Genomic DNA, 18,791 nt, shown 5'->3' with positions numbered 1-18,791 from the left:
TTCTAAGGTAATAACCACACCTTTTCCTGGGAGCTCCTGAGCTCTTTCAGTTTCCTTGGGGTTCATTGGTGGGGAATAAGGCCTGCTGCTATGGAACACAATCATTAACTTGTGTGCACAAGATATTTTTACCTGTTAGACTCCAGGTGCTTCATACAATCAACAATAAGTGTTTAATAATGTCTCAAAGAGCACAAGTGATACCTAACAGACCCTGGACAGACTTTTCAGCAATGTTTGATTTAACAACTAATTTTTATATTGCTCAGATACATCACCAGTATTAGTTTGAGCAAAGAGGATGGAGAAATTAATATCACACATTTGAAGGAGTCTGCCCTAAATGCACATGGCATTAACGAGAAGCTGCAACTTAACTCAAGATTTAATCTTGTTGGAGAGCATATTCTGCATGCACTTTGTACAGACATTTCTACTTATGCTGTGACCTCCCTTCAGTTCAAAGCTAAGCTGCTAAATAACAGAATTAAGATAAGGGTACATGTAAGTCTGTCAGCTGTGTAGTTATGTGGATTAGATTTATTTGATGACGTGATGTGAATATTTGTAATACTTCAAGTTAATCAAAAATAAAAGCATCTTTCCCATGTGAATGAAAACGAGACATTTTAAATGGAGCAGTATGTAACTCTGACCCCTAGTGTTTAAAATGGGTACTGCAGTCTAAATTCTAAACATTGTAGAGAGCTGTCTCCTGCTCTCATATCTGGCAAACAGAGGGGCGTCCAAAATGTGTGTGTGTGTGTGTGTGTGTGTGTGTGTGTGTGTGTGTGTGTGTGTGTGTGTGTGTGTGTGTGTGTGTGTGTGTGTGTGTGTGTGTGTGTGTGTGTGTGTGTGTGTGTGTGTGTGTGTGTGTGTGTGTGTGTGTGTGTGTGTGTGTGTGTGTGTGTGTGTGTGTGTGTGTGTGTGTGTGTGTGTGTGTGTGTGTGGCGCTTACCTTCTCTGGTCCAAACAAATCCAGAGCATTCAGGAGCAGAATCTAAAGTTAGAAGGAGGACATACTGACTGCTGCATTGTTGTCAGAGAAGCCAGCACTTCAACATAGCATGTTTCCTTAATGTCTGATCATATAGTAAGATCACTTTATCATTTCACATCTCACTGATTGGACCTTTAAAGCAGCTTGAGTCTCTTATGGTTCAATGAAGAGCTTCTCAGAATGATTACAAACATCTTTATCTTTTTTTCCCTTTAACAGATTTCACATTCAAACACTTCAAACAGCAAAGGTTGTTTGAGTACATGAGGAAGCTTAAGACAAAGAAATCAACACATTACTTACATTTCTGTTTTCAGACCAACAGGGATGCGTGACTCGATTAAGAAGTCGAGTGTTTTTTTAATCTTTTGATTTGAAATTGTCAGACACAAGTGCAGAAGAGGAACCTGATCTCGACCCAGGCTGTTACTTTAACTTCACAAATAAAATTTAAAAAAAGCACATCATGTTTAAAACATTTCTTTATCCATACAGCTTTGAAACTTTTTATGTAAACAGCTCTGATTAGTTCTGCAAATACAGCGATGAAATGCAACCTTAGCAGCCGAGAATAGGCTTCAATGAAAGTGAGGACAATGGCATCCGTCTCCTTTGGTATTTTCTGTGCACCGACGCATGCACGCACGCACGCACGCACGCACGCACGCACGCACGCACGCACGCACGCAGGCACTCTCTAATAAAACCCTTCATCTGTTTCCCTCGTATTCAGTCAGACAGTCACCGTCGATTGGGTCCCTGTGGCTCATGTTTATTTCACGCCACAGTGGTCCCAGGGCTCACACAGGAAAATTAAAAACTGAAGACGCAAACAGAAACTCCAGACCAGAGTACACATTGTGGTGCCTTCTCCTCGTGGTGCGTGATAGGCAGAATCAGGTCGACCACACACGAAATTGGGACTCACTCTGCTGCAGCAGATCGTGACAGAAAGTCTGTTTCAGTGAAGCTGAAAAAGAGAGGAATAAAAACTGTGACGCACACGCCTACTGATCCCTCGCCATTCCTTCAGGAGGAGCGGGTCAAAGGGACCGCAAGAGCGACTTCCTTTAAAAAAAACATTTACTACGGCTTTAGGGTCAACTTCAGAATAGCAGAAACTTCCCCTCTCGCAGAGCTAACGTGAGGCCCTTAAGTGGGTTTGTGTTCCTCAGAGGAACAAACAAACAAACAAAGAAGGAGAGCAAAAGGAATGTCAAATACACGAGTGTCAGAGACTTCAGAACCCGTTGAGGGTTTCATGACGACGGCTGCATGACAGCTGAAGTTAACAAGAGGGGAAGAAGAGAGGAAAGAGTGAGAGAAAGTCAAACAGGAAGTGGACATGAGGGCGTCACAGGCTTTGGCAGCAGGGGAGTTTGCCCTTCTGCCCGTCCGTGGTCGGGGGGAGGCTAATGTCCACTACGTTGTTTCCTGGAGACTCGTCGTGTCCAGATCTGTCAGATATTTGCTTCTGAGAGACGATGCGGTAGATTTCTACGAGAGAGAGAGAGAAAGAGAGAACAGTGAGTGTTAAGTAGAGTTTGGAGTGGAAGGTTTAACGTCAGTGGCGTGCTCGACGATTTACCTGTGAGAATGTTTTTGAACGCTTCTTCTACATTAGTGGAGTCCAACGCCGAGGTTTCAATGAACGACAGAGTGTTCTTCTCTGAGGGCGAGAAAGAGAGGAGACCAAAATGATTCACACATCAAAGCAGTTTTATAACGCTGCTCACGACTGTGCGTCCAGACTCAGGAGCTTTTGCGGTGGATTTCAGAGAGACCTTCTGACTGTGTGCAAGCTAACATGCTGCTAACAGGCTGCTGACGAGCTAACAGGCTGCTGACGAGCTAACACACTGCTGACGAGCTAACAGGCTGCTAACGAGCTAACACGCTGCTGACGAGCTAACAGGCTGCTAACACACTGCTGACGAGCTAACAGGCTGCTAACACGCTGCTGACGAGCTAACAGGCTGCTGACGAGCTAACAGGCTGCTAACACACTGCTGACGAGCTAACAGGCTGCTAACACGCTGCTGACGAGCTAACACGCTGCTGACAAGCTTACAGGCTGCTAAGGAGTTAACAGGCTGCTGACGAGCTAACAGGCTGCTAACACACTGCTGACGAGCTAACAGGCTGCTAACACGCTGCTGACGAGCTAACAGGCTGCTGACGAGCTAACAGGCTGCTAACACGCTGCTGACGAGCTAACAGGCTGCTGACGAGCTAACAGGCTGCTGACGAGCTAACAGGCTGCTAACACACTGCTGACGAGCTAACAGGCTGCTAACATGCTGCTGACGAGCTAACAGGCTGCTGACGAGCTAACGAGCTAACAGGCTGCTGATGAGCTAACAGGCTGCTAAGGAGCTAACAGGCTGCTGACGAGCTAACAGGCTGCTGACGAGCTAACAGGCTGCTAACACACTGCTGACGAGCTAACACACTGCTCACGAGCTAACAGGCTGCTAACACACTGCTGACGAGCTAACACACTGCTGACGAGCTAACAGGCTGCTAACACACTGCTGACGAGCTAACAGGCTGCTAACACGCTGCTGACGAGCTAACAGGCTGCTGACGAGCTAACATGCTGCTAACACGCTGCTGATGAGCTAACAGGCTGCTGACGAGCTAACAGGCTGCTAACACGCTGCTGACGAGCTAACAGGCTGCTAACACGCTGCTGACGAGCTAACACGCTGCTGATGAGCTAACAGGCTGCTAAGGAGTTAACAGGCTGCTGACGAGCTAACAGGCTGCTGACGAGCTAACGAGCTAACAGGCTGCTGATGAGCTAACACGCTGCTAACGAGCTAACAGGCTGCTAAGGAGTTAACAGGCTGCTGACGAGCTAACACGGCGCTGACAAGCTAACAGGCTGCTAACGAGCTAACAAGCTGACGAGCTAACAAGCTGACGAGCTAACAGGCCATTTACTTCAATTCAATCAAGTTTTAAAGCGAGTTTGTAGTATTAAAAATAACTTTTTTTGTAGAGTTTAATACGGACTAAATTAGCCCCTCCCCCGGAGCTTCACGCAGGTTTCTCTGTCTGCAAAAAAACGTGTTCTTCTTTGCGTTGTATGAGGAGGCATCATCTGAATATTTACTGATCTACGGACAACAGATACATACGTAAGTGGAAGCCGTTATAAACGCCATTCTGTCTCCTACGAGACAACACTTGACACCTCACCTGAGAAAGCTCGAGCCTCATCAGTGGGCACGGCCCTGAGATGACGAAGGTCGCTCTTGTTTCCAACCAGCATGATGACGATGTTGTTGTCAGCGTGGTCCCTGAGCTCCTTCAGCCAGCGTTCAACGTTCTCATAGGTCAGGTGTTTGGCAATGTCATAAACTAGGAGAGCGCCGACTGCACCCCGGTAATACCTGGTGACGACAACACGATGAAGAGAAAGGGTTAAAAAATGACTCATGGAGACGTTCTCTACCATTTCTGGAGGACTGACATCACCTGGTGGGTCAAATTTGCACCTCACAGCAGGAGACTCTCCCTGTGTGAAGGGGGGGAGGTCTGCTGAGACAAGACAGGACGTAAAAAGAACAGCGCTTAAGTGACAGATTAAGCAAAGTCCCCCGTGCAGCGCTCCAGGTGAATTCTCCTGATTATTTCCTGCTGTGTTCTCACATCAGCTCACTCTGACTTTTTGCAGAATAAATACGAGGAGGCTGGAGGAGAAACTCCGGGTGGAGAGAGAAACATTCAGATGTTTGTGTTCACACATGACGCTCAGAGTGAACACATCAGGATGTTTTCTGCAGGTGTGAAAGCAGCTCTGAGTTAATGCTTTAAGGCAGAAACAGTATAGAGGACAGTTTCGTATGTTAAATGAGTTAATTTCACATCTTTGCCCTTATGGTAATCTCGGAGGCCATTGGCTATCAATTGGAAAAAACATAATCTCTGGGGGCTTCATGGGGTATTCATGTAGCCAGAGAATAGAAATAAAGGATATCACGGCAACACTTCCTGTGCTTGAGTTGAGACTTGCGAGCGATGGCCATTGTAAAAACCTCCTACTTCATACTACTATTGACAGTAGTATGTACTGAATACTACGCTGGACAGTAGTCTGACCTCCAGTCTGTGGTTATTCTGCAGTACACCAGGCCAGTCTAAGCTGGTTTGTGGTCTTAGAATGAGGAAGTAAACAACAGCCCAGCTGACGTCAAACACCACTCCAGGGTAGCGTCCACTTACTGTCTGAGAAAAGCTGACGAGAGACTCATTTAGATCTTCATGATTCAGAGAATCAACAGAGATAACTGGAGGTCTCTTTGTGTGGTTTGGTCTGATTGTGATTATTTCCTCTGTTACGATGGACGCTGCTGTCCGTCATGTCGACCTCTGACCTGACACTTTGCATTGTGGGAAACAGTACGCTGTATAGATTCTTACAGAAACATTACGACTTCCGGGTATTTTTTGTCATACTGAGGATCTGTGATCATCTGTTGACATGATGACACCCCGCAGTTCCTCGGCGCCCCATGACACACACACACGCACACGCACACAAAAATACTCACGCGGAGGTGATGGCTCTGTAGCGTTCCTGTCCCGCCGTGTCCCAGATCTGAGCCTTGATGGTCTTGCCGTCCACCTGGATGCTGCGGGTGGCGAACTCCACCCCGATGGTGCTCTTGCTCTCCAGGTTGAACTCATTTCTGGTGAAGCGGGACAGCAGGTTACTCTTCCCCACTCCAGAGTCTCCGATTAGAACGACTGCAACCACAATACACACCGCAAGAATAAATCAATATGAAAATAACAAGACTAGGGAAGCCTCGGTATCGACCCTGCTGACAGAGAGCCGAACCTGTTGGACAAACTCTGACTTGTTTACATTCTCTAACATGACAGAAAGTGTTGCATTGTGGGAGTTTTGTGCTGCACAAGTTATATTTGAGTTGATGTGCGATATGTGAATCAATATAAAGTACCCTAACAATAACTAAACCTCTTTTGCCCGCCATGATGATGACGAATAGGACGTCAAGTCGGCAAGTCAGGCGCCTCACTGTTTCAGAGTTGTTCTTCCAACTTGCGCCTGCATTCATTTTCACTTTCCAACCCGGATGGATGTTTTTCTGTCGTGTCCGACACAGCATGAATGCAGCGTTACACCAAAAGAAGTCATGAAACTAACATCAACATCTGCGTCAGCCTTCATTTTCCAAGAGTTCCATCTTTGAATAAGACAACAGTTTTTGCTGTTGTTTTTTAAATATATTTTTGGGCAGTTGTTGCCTTTATTATCAGACAACAGCTGAAGAGAGACAGGGAACGTTGGGAGTGGAAAATGGGGGATGACATGCAGGAAAGGGCCGAGGTTGGATTGAAACCCACACCCGCTGCGGCGAGGACGCATACAAGATAAAGATATATACAGTATTTATATTTTTTGTATTTTAAAGTCTGATTTTTAGCTAAATGACATATTTCTGTATTTATTCTGGATCTTATGTTCTGAAAGACATTTTCATATTTAATATTCTCTGTGACTGTTAAAGTTTGTTTTTATGTTATAATGTCTCTTCGTCTTCTTGTGTGAAGATCTTGTTGCTGAAATGTGATATAACGTAAACTTGACTTGTGTATGTCCTCTGTGAGAATAAATATGGATTCTTTAATTGTCTTTCTGTTGCGCTAAAAATGTAACAACCTCATTATTATACCTTTAAAACTGTGTCGTACTGTGGAGGATAACTACGGAGGCCCTGAAGTCCCATGAAGTAGCAAAACAAATATCTTGTGCGCGCAAGATGTTTATTTTAGCTTTTTGGGACTTCAGGGCCTCCGTAGAAAACAGATAATGTTACAGACTGTAAATATAACCTCAGAAATATGTCAACAAGTTAGCTCAGTAGCTTTAGCGATAGCTTAAAGAGGATAAACCTCAACATCACAGGAGAGAGCTGTTCGATAGTTTTAATTAATTCTGAAGTCGTCTCAGGTGATAAGAGTTTAAGAGGACAGGTAGATACCACTTTGGATTAATTATTTAACTAGCCACTTACCTGCCCAGCCTGCTAAGTCACTTAGCTTCATGCTATCAGACACCCGCACAGGTATGCTATTTTAGGGACCAAACCACTAAAGGTGGATGTATTATTATACACACGCTGCTGGATGAACGTATGAATGTGATTATCGTCACATTGTCTACTCCACTGTCAACAGCTGACATGTTATATTTAGCCACTTAGCTACCGGTTAGGCTAACTTTAGCATTAACGTTAGCCACTTAGCTAACTTTAGCATTATCGCTGGCTGAGGTGACTTCCTCGGTTCGTACTCGCTGTCATTAAACTTTAACAAAGAGCGGCGAGAACATGACGTCATCAGTACACCTCAACAAAAGAAATTACCTTTGAATAAGTAGTCGTATTCGTCATCCCGGGTCCCCATTTTAGAAACTATTTCTTGTACTTTTAAGGAACTTTCCTCCCCACAAACATCAACAACAAGAAGAGCCCTTCACACCGGCAGCTAGCAAGCACCGCCTTCAAGGAAGACAACTCGCTTTCCACCAATCGGAACAGTTCTCCCACTGAGTGATAAATACATCAACCAATCAGCTTCCGTCTTGGATGTTGCGGACCAATCAGCGTGTAGAGAAGAGAACAGGGGCTTTAACAGCCTTTGTTCTCCAAAGTGAGACGCCCTTGAGTCTTCCTGTTGATTGAGCAACATCATGTTTATGAAGTTTATGAAGAATTACCTTTTTATTCTATCTTCCAACAATTTGATTTAAAAATAGACTTTCTGACACTCTAAAACCTGAAACCCTCTAACAAAAAAAATGAAGTTAAACAATGATCTGATGCAGTCATTTTGATGTTTTACACGATTAAAACCTTGTGTGCTTTGTTATTTTACTCCTTTCTCTATACAGACCTTTTATCAATGAGCTCACCTGTCGGTTATCGTTGTTTAAGGGTGTTAAACATAGAACATATTAAAGTTTAAAGAAAACCAAAACCATATATTTGTAGTTACGAGCATGTTTAATATTTTTTATCGCATGTTTGAAATCGTTAAATTTAAATAGTTAATCGCAATAATCACGTTTTTTAAAACAATTCTTTATTAGACAGAACAGCAGAAGAGAGAGAGCAAATGTTGGGAGGAGAAAGTAGGGGACGAGGTGCAGCCGAAGGCCGAGGCCGGATTTGAACCCACTGTCGCTATGACGAGGACCACGGCCCCAGCTCATGGGGCGCCAAACATAACCTGTAGTCTCTCGGGACCCGAATTAATCACGTTTTTATTCACATGTTTGAAATTCCATTTATTCGCATTTAACATGCATCGGCTTATATTTTGCATTTTTTTACTGTCTTAAGCTGAGAGTACTTTATTTGATGTGTGCTTTTATTTTGAAATAAAGTAAGGCCCTTCCTGTAGAGTGAAGGTTAGGACCATAGACTGTAAATATTACTGGACGAACCCTGACTCGTCTGTGACATAGGCAGAAAATGAGTCCAATCGACGGCCGCATCCATATTGGATTTGCAGTCTCAACCTAACTTCGGATCAACCTAGCAACAGCAGTAAGGCGGGACCGGCGGGACTTAACTCCGCCCATTCAGCTCGACGTTAGCAGTCCACTTGACAGCATAGCTAACAGCTAGGCTGCTATCATCAACTATTCCTGCTCGTCCTGAGAAAACTCTACAAACAGTAAGTTAACATTTAACTTTTCTACAACAGTTAAAACTAATTATATTCAACCCAAATATTTAATTAAAGTCTTAAAACTACACTTTTTTAAATATACAACTATGGTTATTAGTTATTTGTCAGAGCAGTTAGACTTTGTCAGTGTTAGCAGAGAAATACATTAACAAAGTTTTATCCATAAACTGTAAATAAATATGAGACATCCAGAAGAAATCAATATTACAAAGCATACAGTTCATGTTACTGTTCTGACAAAAAGAGGAATGTCTGTGTCTTATATTTACTGATGTCAACAGCGATGAGGTGAACATGACAATTGAAAAATAATTATTTAGTATTTATGAGAAGACATTTGTTTTCTATTGAACCCCGTGAAGTCATGGAGTCTGTGGACAGTGTCAGCTTCACACCAAAAACTTTAAGTATTAGAAAAAATAGTGTTTAAGACTGGCATCTATTATGATGAGCTGCAGCTACCTTGTTCAATATTATTCCTGCAGATGTGGCTCATAACAAAAAAACAGCCTGAGCTGTCACATGTAGTTAACTGTACATTTTGTCTTGTCTGAGGCAGTAATTGAACACCTTTGTATTTCTCCTATAGACACAGTGTGGATTATTGGTGACTTGTCCATCGAGGTGCCCAGAGAGCTGCAGAGACAGAGGAAGAAACCTGAGCCTCAACAACATCTGTATTTGTTGGTTCTTCTGGGGTGGACTTCGGTTGCTTCTCTTCAACAGCTCGCTGTGAGGGAGGTCTCCCCCGGATGGACTGAGTGATGTCACCCACAGGCTGAGAGCTGGAGCTGAGGCGTGTTTTAAACCTCCTGACAAACTGTTACACCACGCCCACCTGTCAAGCTGGTCAGCTACACACCTTATTGTGAATAACTCTTATCCTTCATCAAATCAAAACTGATGAGTCATCAAAACATTCACCCCCCGTACAGTGTGTGTCCATCGAGACATGAGCTAATCACACCTATTTGTTTGTTTTGTACCAAGCTGTAAACATGTTAATCTCTGCTGTAAAAACAGTCTTTTTAGAATGGGTGTGTATGTGACTTCCTGTGCTTCTGCAGCCAGCCTCTAGTGGACACTCGGGGAACTGCAGGATTAACACTTCAGCATCAGTTTAAATTTTCAACCCTGGAGGTTGCCACTTGGTCGAAAGCGGTCAGCGGTTAATGATCACTCTTTGTAAACATCCTGTTTTCATAAAGGAATCAATAAATAAATATGATGACATCACCTCCATGGACAACAATTCATAGAACTGCTTTATTTTGAATCCATTCTGATTGAGTCCACACACACACATACGGCCATCTATTTATCCTCAGGTATAAATAGATGAATATACACAGATATACATAAATACACATTTCTGATATGCATATTCATTTTGAAATCATGCTATGTCTCTGGAAAGGACTCTCCCTATTGGACGAGGGCACACAGCGATTTGAAAACACATACACAACACAGCTGGAAGATTCCCTCCTGATTTGCATGTACAGTAAAACCCCACAAATCTTTGACGTTTGGATATCTTACAGAGAAAATGCCGTGGTGAACGACCATAAATATACAGCAGCTGCGTCCCGTTAAACACACCGAGGAATATGGTACAGTCAATGATGTTGATTGCAATCGATTTTTCTCGCCCAGCAGCAAAAATAAAACCAAATAAAAATAATATTCTCCAATCCAAATGGAAAATATATTTGTATATCTTTATATATGTATTTATAATTTGTATGTACACGTCCTCGGGAGCACGACGATGTGAAGGTCAAATAAATACGACAGCACGGGTGAACATAAAATGAAACCATAGGCCTACGTGTTAGACGTCTCAGTAAGGCAATAATAATAAACTTAAAAGCTCGACTGTACAAAATATTGCTGCTCTCGTCTCCATGTGATGAATGAGCTGATGGCAAGTTGCCACTGCACGCCATCGTAAAGATGTCCACGTTATTGACGCGTCCTCCCGTTAAATACAAACACACATTAAAAACATCCCGACCCGCTGGAGAAGCTCCTGCAGAGGTTAAAACATGTTTGCGCTGAGGGTCGTCAAGAGGTCACAGAGAGAAAGAGACTACAGGAAACACTACCACGACTGTGATCCACTTCACCAGCACACACACACACACGGTAACCATCGGAACAGAAACGCCGTCCAAAGGTCGGCCTAAGTGAGCAAAAAAGAAGATGGTGTGACGTATGTTTATTTGGCCTCTATCACATGTTCATCTTCAGGTTGCTCCTGGTCAGTGCAAACATTCAACTGATTCTCTCACACTCTCACACACACACACACACACACACACACACACACACACACACACACACACACACACACACACACACACACACACACACACACACACACACACACACACACACACACACACACACACACACACACACACACACACACACACACACACACACACACACACACACACACACACACACACACTCTACGTCTACAAACATCGGACATGGCCTGTCCATAGATTTGTACTGTCGATATGCCGATTACTTAAAATCCAGCTGCACATAAAATAAAATACTATCGTTTTGAATGGATCCGTCTAAAAAGAGCGCCACACTGAGACATCATGATGATGTGAGTATTACCATAATGGCCACCAATGTCTGCTGCCTTAGTGTTACAATGGACGCCCCTCCGTTTGAAGGATGTAAGCCTCCGTCATATTTCCTAGAGTGATGTCGTGATCAACGATATATTTAAAGGTGGAGTCAGCAGCTTGTCCCTTCAAAATAAAATACAGACTTCTCCTAAAGTAAAGACAGTCAGCAGCTTGTTCCTTCAAAATAAAAGACAGACTTCTCCTAAAGTAAAGACAGAGTCAGCAGCTTGTTCCTTCAAAATAAAAGACAGACTTCTCCTAAAGTAAAGACAGAGTCAGCAGCTTGTTCCTTCAAAATAAAAGACAGACTTCTCCTAAAGTGAAGACAGAGTCAGCAGCTTGTTCCTTCAAAATAAAAGACAGACTTCTCCTAAAGTAAAGCTGCTCCATCGTCTCTTCTGGGCCTCCATACATGTGTGGTGGTGACTGTGTCTGCAGAGACTCTGTCCTCTGACTGGATTTTACTACTATTGTTCTGCTTTGTTCTGGTTGACTCTGCACGTTTCTGGGCGGAGCTGGTGTCTTTCTTCCAGCCAATGAGAGCGCAGCAGGTGAGTTTAGGAGTGGATAAAAAATATAATCAGAGTGAGGAGAAACACCAAGTGGATAAAGCTCGTTCTAAAACGAGGGTGAACCTTTTGTTGTCTTTTACTCGTGGACGTGGAGTTGGTCTACTGTGTGAATGTGTATGTGTCTGTCTACTGTTGGACAGGCAGGTGACAAACACCAGAGGTTAGCTTGTGCTAGCGTGCGTTAGCTTGCAGTGTAGGAACAAGTGTTAAACGTACACACTAGAGGGGCTCAGTTTGAATGTTTACAAACATTTCTACTGACTCCATCTTTAAAAACAGGATGTAAAATGCTGCAGTGATGGAATTACTAAAAACACATTTCTTTGGAAAATAAAAACATGGAAGCCTTTAAAGTGAAAAAAGAAACATTGAATAAAAAACATTAAGACAAACGTAACAGAATTCTGTCATAAAAAAATGATGCTACAAACTGTGGATACAAATAATTCAGCTATGATTTAAACACTTTCAGATATCACTGTATATAAACATGAGTGTTCAGTTCTTCCCTCTGAGCTAACCTGCAGATATTCACTAAGTGGAAACGTGAGCGTGACGGACGTCGACTTGTGACTGTTTTCATTGTAACTCTACGAACGCTGGCCGAGCCCTCCGACCACACAGACTGTGCCCACTCACTCCCACATGCAGGTCATCGTGTGCTGCTCTGCAGGAGTGTGTGGGCTGGAGCGGGTTGAAGGGCGCTGTCTGAATGACCTCAGGTACAGTACAGTGCCTAGAGAAGGTGTTCATCCCACTGTGGGGTTCGTTTCATTATGTTGTTAGAAAAGCATCAAATGAGAGTCAACACAAACTGAGCCACTTATTTTACTCTGTGTCATAATGATTCATTATTCCCCATGGAGCATCAAGACCACAAGATAAGATCTGTGCGGGCTTGAATTCGGGCGGTTGGGCGCTTTAACAGCAGCCTCTGCCGTCAGTGTGTGAACGGGTGAACGTGCTTTGAGATGTCAAACACCAGAAAAAGCACCACACAAGCTCAAGAAATTTTACTGAAAGGACCGAGATATGAGGGATGTGACCACTGCTGAGTTTAAAACACAAAGGAAGCCTTTGTGTGTCACTTCTAAAACTAACAAGAAATCTTTAAAGGTCACATATCCTCCTCCTCTTCAGTTTAAATAAATCTCAGAGCTCCTCAAAACATGTGTGTGAAGTTTCTTGTTCTAAATCCACTCTGATCCTGTATTTGATCATGTCTATAAACCCCTCTATTTCAGCCCTGCTCAGAACAGGCTGTTTCTGTGTCTGTACCTTTAAATAAATAAATGAGCTGTGTCTGACCACACCCCCTCTCTGGAAGGGCTTGGGTGTCTCAGTCTTTCTCGCTCCATGTCCTATTGTTTACAGTGAGAAGGCAGACTCAGAGGGCAGAACAAACACCTAGCTGTGGGAGTGTCACCCACCTGGGGGAGGGGTTACTGCCCTTTGTGATGTCATGAAGGGAAAATCTCCAAACGGCCTGTTTGAGCACACATTTTCTGAAAAGTAGAGCAGGGAAAAGACAGAGAGGATGGACTTTTCTCATCATTGGGGGGTTTGTAGACAGACTAGAGACACATGTTAGAGTTAGAGAAACATGGTGAAGAGGACTTTAGAGAATATGTGACCTTTAAAATATGTCAGATTAAGGTGGTCTGAAAAAAATCTACCGTTTTTAATTCATGTTATCCCCACTTTCACTCTTATTTTTGATAAAACTTGAAAACCTCAAAGGGGGTGAGTCTTTTAGGCACTGTAAGTTACCCGGGTCCTTTATGTAAAATCACACATACACATTGTAATTAAACTGATAGGATTTTCTTCTGTCGAGGGTGAAAGGCAGGGATGGTTGGAAATCAGTGACATCATCACTGTCACGTTATTTTCTCCCTTCTCTGGTAGTTAAGTCACTCCCCCCCCACCCCCCGTTGTGTTCAGTTTCTGTACGCATGTTTAAAATCCTGGTCCAGACAGAGATCCTGCCGCTACCGCTGAGCTCTGGACTTCAAAACCCGAAGAGTCCTCTCCCTCGACGCGTTCACCCGTCTCTGTCAGAGGACGAGGTTTACTGCTGGAGACACACAAACAGACAGCAGAGAGAACGTGTTAAGACAGAGTGTGCACTGCCCATACATGTAGAGTTCATCAGTGGTGAAACAATGAGCCTAACAGCTGATAAAAGGTGACTTAAAAAAGAAAGGGGACACCAGTAAATGTTTAATAAACAGAGCACACACCCCTGAGTGAGCACCGTACTTCTATTCATTTTTAATCTAAGTATGGAGACATTTTGGATTTGCCTCTTCTGATACAACAAGTGTATGTGGAAAGGATGTCCGACCACGTGCCCCGTATCAGGAACTAATGGACTCCCAAGTCGTCCATTGTTTCATATTCTACCTTGAAACTTTCCTTGTGTTGTATTGGTATAGATGTGTTTCACCTTGGGACATTTTGAATAACACCTGCCATCATAGAGCCCATAAGGTTATTGGTGTTAAGATCTACATATATAGGTGTTGATTATAAGCCATGATGTCATAACCATCACAGGTAGTGACCACGAGCTACCTGAGTGTGAGACGATGGTTTATGCTCCTGTAGGAGACACGAGTACGTATGATATCCACCTCGCTTTAAGAACAATACCATTTACTCACGATCTCCGGGAAAAGAACTACACTACCCACCATCACAGAGTGTCACATCAATGTCTCTGATTGGTGGAGCTGGCTGTTACCATGGCTGCAGTGAATGTGATTTATATATTCAACAACACAAACTGCAACATAGAACAACACTTATATTAACAGTATGAACATTTTAACACCGACTAAATTTACATTTAAGTAGAAGAGGGATCATTCGCAATGCATTCTGGGATGTGTAGTTTATTGATAAAAAAAAAACGACGTACGCATTCTTATGCCCTTTTCACCTTTTTTTAACGCTGTTTTTGCGCCGAATTTAATGTTTTTTAGTCACGAGTATAGGAGTAGCTGGTTGTCATAGTTACAGTCTTTAATCTACTGTTATAAAGATTTTTGTGAAAAATCAATGGAGGATTTGAACGGGGATATTTACTGCCTTCAGGAACCAGAGCCGCCGAAAAAGTGGACGGTCACTGTTGATTACTATTAGAGATTATAGATTGTGGTCGTGTAGAATAAGATACAAATAAGGACCCAGCATGCTGCTAATTAGCATGCTAATAAGCATCTTGTTATGGTAGTTTTACCCTTGTTTTGCACAAACAAAAACTGATGTCTCACCTAGCTTCTTGGTATCAGAAGTTCAATGCTCACATTGGTCAGATTTAATTGACAGGTGTCTCACCACGTTGCTCTTTCTTGAAAATCAACTCTTAACAACCCCCCCAAACATAAATAAATATAATATCGAAATGAAAAACTCTGCCACCACAGCGGCAACATGCAATGAAATGACCTCCATATTCTCTAACATGTTGTTGTTGTAAATATCTGCAGCTTGACTCGTGGGGATTGGACGATGCACCAGTGTGTTGGCTTCTGGCAGACTGATGCGTCAATGTGGGTAAATAGTGAGCTTGACACACGATGGTTGGCCGTGGACTAAATGGTCACACAAGCTGCATGTGACCATTTCCACCATTTTCTGTTTAATGAGAAATGAATGCTGTGATGTAGGGATGGGTTTCTGGATGCTAAGCAAGCTTTCTCCTGAAGTGATCGTGGAGTTTTTTAAATCTTGTTCTCACAGCTTCTCACACCTTTTAAAGTTACAACAGATCCTTCCCCTCCTCGTTGAGAGAATCCAAAACCAAATACAGCAGATTTTTTAATGCTTGTTTTAGGAATTTTCCTGCGCTTAATATTTTTAGGCTGATGCTTCTCACTTACTGTCTCTCCTTCCCAATCCCCATCTGGCAGGGCCTTAGACTCTGAGCCATAGTGTAGCGGAGAGTACACCCAGGTCCTGTCCTCTGGAGGCTGTTTTTACACACCCACCACAGCAGAGGGGGACAGAGGAAAGGCCAGAGGCACAGAGACAAGCAGCAGGCGCAGGCAGGAGAACGACACACAGGAGATCACAGGAGAAGAAAAGACAAGACAGGAAATGAAAAATTAGGGATGCATATAGGAGGAAATGTTGCTGAGAGACATTGGAAAGTAGTGAATCAAAAAAGTGTCAAAATGTTCAAAGTGTTAAAAAAGGATGTGTTTAATCCTTTTGGCGGTTAGAAGACTGGAACACAGAGATGAAAGTTTTTGCAAAATAAACAGGTTGAATCAATACAAAGACGTGCTGTTAATTAAGTTAAAGTTACGATGGATTCTTAAAGATTTGTGATAACATCATATGTTTTTATTCTTTAGCCGCATGTGGATTAGATCCCGGGACGAGGAGTGACGTGTACAAAGCGAAAGGGATGAGTTGCTGCATCAGCCAAAAACAGGGAGGATGAGGAGCAGGAGGGAGGAGATGGGAACGGGGGGGGGGGGGGAGCGCCAGGATGCCAGGAGAGTCAAACACAGAGAGCATCCTCAGTCAAAGCAAAACACAGTGAAGGGACTTCCTTTTTTTTTTTTTTACTTTCCTTTACTGACAACAAAACGAGCTTTATGCATAATGTTTGTAAAAGCCTGTTAGCCAGCAGCACTTTAAGAGAGAGAAGCAGCTGCAGCAGCACGGCTGGCTCTGGTGATGGAGATGTTCACACACACACACACACACACACACACACACACACACACACACACACACACACACACACACACACACACACACACACACACACACACACACACACACACACACACACACACACACACACACGCACACACATGCACGCACACGCGCGCGCGCTAGAGCAGGATGAGGCTAGCTGTCGCAGAGCGCGGAAACAAACAGAGATTAAAAGAAGAAGAACACAGAGGGAGAGTCACACACGCAGCAGCAGTCTCGTGTTGACACCACTACCACACTTTCACCATGGCGACAGCAGCTCAACAGAAAGAAAACCCTCATCTCCATCTAATGTTACATTAAAGCAACATCAACAGACTCAGGACTGATCTAACACCAGGACAACAACCACCCACATGACTCATCTAACACTTCTCACTTACGGGCCAACTCGACTCGCAACGCCTCCTCCGCTCCGGGAAGGGAGAGACCACCCAGGTCCTCCCATCAGGAAACTGACAACAACAAGAGGCGTGTGCGGCACAGCGACAAACACAAAGACATGTGACAGGTGTGAGTGCAGCAGAGGAGAACATGATGAAAAAAAGAGAGAAGCATGCTGAGGTGAAAATGAAAAAGATGATTCTTCACAGAGATACACTGGATGGTGTCAAACACACACACACCTTTTATCATTAAGACACACTGTACAGAGGAGGCAGGGAGAGAGTAGAGAACAGGTTCAGGACTACAGGACGAGGAGATGAGGAGGAGGTGAAGGAGAGAGCGAGCGGTGATCATGAAAAGTGAATGTGGTGGCTGATTATAGTGGCTGAATTATTTAGTCACGAGCCACTCTGAGGGATGTGTGAAGTGACCAAAGACACACACACACACACACACACACACACACACTCTCACCTGATGGACAAACTCTGTCTTCATTGTGAAGCATGAGTAAAACGTTGCATTGTGGGATTCTAAAACCAGTAGAAGTCATGAAACAAACATCTGCAGTCTGTCTGTCATATGTAAACGCTGTCTTCCTTTAGGATCCTTTCCCCTGCGTAGAGCCACAGATCACCTGCTGCTGTGTACTGAGGGTGTTCTTTCTCTCTGCATGAACCGAGCATCACGAGCAGAAAGATGAGTTTAATAAGTGAGGAAGCTCGTTGACTACCCTGTAGAGGGGGTTTGATTCCTGATATGAGACACCCAGGTGGGATCTATTCTTCATCCTCCACCTGACACTCATACATGCATTCATTGTTCATTTTTAAACACACTAAACCTGCTGAAGTCTGATAACAGGGAGTTTCATTGTTAGCTTCAGTGACACTGCATCACATCACACTATGATTAAAGAAACAGTTTGACATTTGAGGAAATATGAATGTTTGCTTTTTTTTGTGATCAACTTTCTATTGAAATTTTACATAAGATGCTTATACACATGAGCTTCAATGACAGAAACCAAAGACAGCATCATGTTTGCTTTTTTTGATAATTGACTCACGTTCAAGTCTATAAGCTAAATATTAAAGGTCCAGTCAGTGAGATGTATAGTGAGTGAAATGATAAAGGTATCTTACTATATGATCATTAAGGAAACATGCCATGTTGAAGTGCTGGCTTCTCTGACAACAATGCAGCAGTCAGTATGTCCTCCTTCTAACTTTAGATTCTGGTCCTGAATGCTCTGGATTTGTTTGGACCAGAGAAGGTAGGCGGTTTTAAGACACCCCCCACACGGCCGTTTTGGACGCCCCTCGGTTTGCCAGATATGAGAGCAGTTATCAGGTCAACAGGTGTTGCAGCGATGGAAGCGGTCAAGAGAAGTGGTTCAGATAGAAGTGATTGTACCCGACCTAAAAAGCCTCTGCATGTTTCTAATAAGCTCCACGAGCAGAAACATGCTCAAACTAGGATCAATATTGGAGATGCTTTTGAAAAATGGAGAGAGGTTAGAACACAGAAAGGTTTACAGACCCATGCAGAGCTGGATAAACACTGAAGCTTCAGTGTCCACCACATGGTGACCTGTGTGAGCATCCACTCTAGAGAGGAGGAGGGGGGGGAGACAGCTCTCTACAATGTTTAGAATTTAGACTGCAGTACCCATTTTAAACACTAGGGGTCAGAGTTACATGTTGCTCCTTTCAC

The 18,791-nt window shown here is 43.5% G+C and overlaps 2 protein-coding genes and 1 long non-coding RNA gene across 7 annotated transcripts in view; 1 reads left to right on the top strand and 2 right to left on the bottom strand.

Moving 5' to 3' along the window:
* Positions 1-1,179: 1,179 nt before the first annotated feature.
* LOC109998604 (ras-related protein Rab-11B) lies at positions 1,180-7,562 on the bottom strand. Its single transcript, XM_020653522.3, has 5 exons — positions 7,402-7,562; positions 5,560-5,755; positions 4,205-4,398; positions 2,589-2,669; positions 1,180-2,497 (listed from the first exon to the last, which is right to left on the bottom strand). The coding sequence occupies exons 1-5, from the start codon at positions 7,439-7,441 to the stop codon at positions 2,355-2,357; spliced, it is 654 nt and encodes a 217-aa protein (XP_020509178.1). The 5' UTR covers positions 7,442-7,562; the 3' UTR covers positions 1,180-2,354.
* On the top strand, positions 6,842-9,967 carry LOC136179427 (uncharacterized). 2 transcript variants are annotated; one of them, XR_010666572.1, is made up of 3 exons: positions 6,842-7,101; positions 8,505-8,716; positions 9,321-9,967. It is a non-coding gene; the product is annotated as an uncharacterized lncRNA (long non-coding RNA). The 2 variants fall into 2 exon arrangements; XR_010666571.1 differs by lacking the exon at positions 6,842-7,101 and having other exon boundaries at positions 7,652-8,716.
* A 2-nt stretch (positions 9,968-9,969) lies between these two features.
* The window catches only part of pip5k1ca (phosphatidylinositol-4-phosphate 5-kinase, type I, gamma a), a 52,615-nt gene continuing 43,793 nt past the window's right edge, over positions 9,970-18,791 (bottom strand). Inside the window, exons 17-19 of one of the 4 annotated variants that reach the window (XM_065956224.1) lie at positions 17,072-17,143; positions 15,842-15,931; positions 9,970-14,031 (exon numbers count right to left, since the gene is read on the bottom strand). In XM_065956224.1, coding sequence (XP_065812296.1) covers positions 14,026-14,031; positions 15,842-15,931; positions 17,072-17,143 — 168 coding nt within the window. In that variant the 3' untranslated portion in view covers positions 9,970-14,025. The remainder of the gene's footprint in view (positions 14,032-15,841; positions 15,932-17,071; positions 17,144-18,791) is intronic. The other 3 variants (XM_065956225.1, XM_065956226.1, XM_065956227.1) reach the window with 3 other exon arrangements.

This window comes from Labrus bergylta, chromosome 6 (genome assembly GCF_963930695.1).
Source record: "Labrus bergylta chromosome 6, fLabBer1.1, whole genome shotgun sequence".
Classification (NCBI taxonomy): Eukaryota; Metazoa; Chordata; class Actinopteri; order Labriformes; family Labridae; genus Labrus; species Labrus bergylta.
Note: the sequence above shows the minus strand (reverse complement) of the source record. Positions and strands in the feature narration are given on the sequence as shown.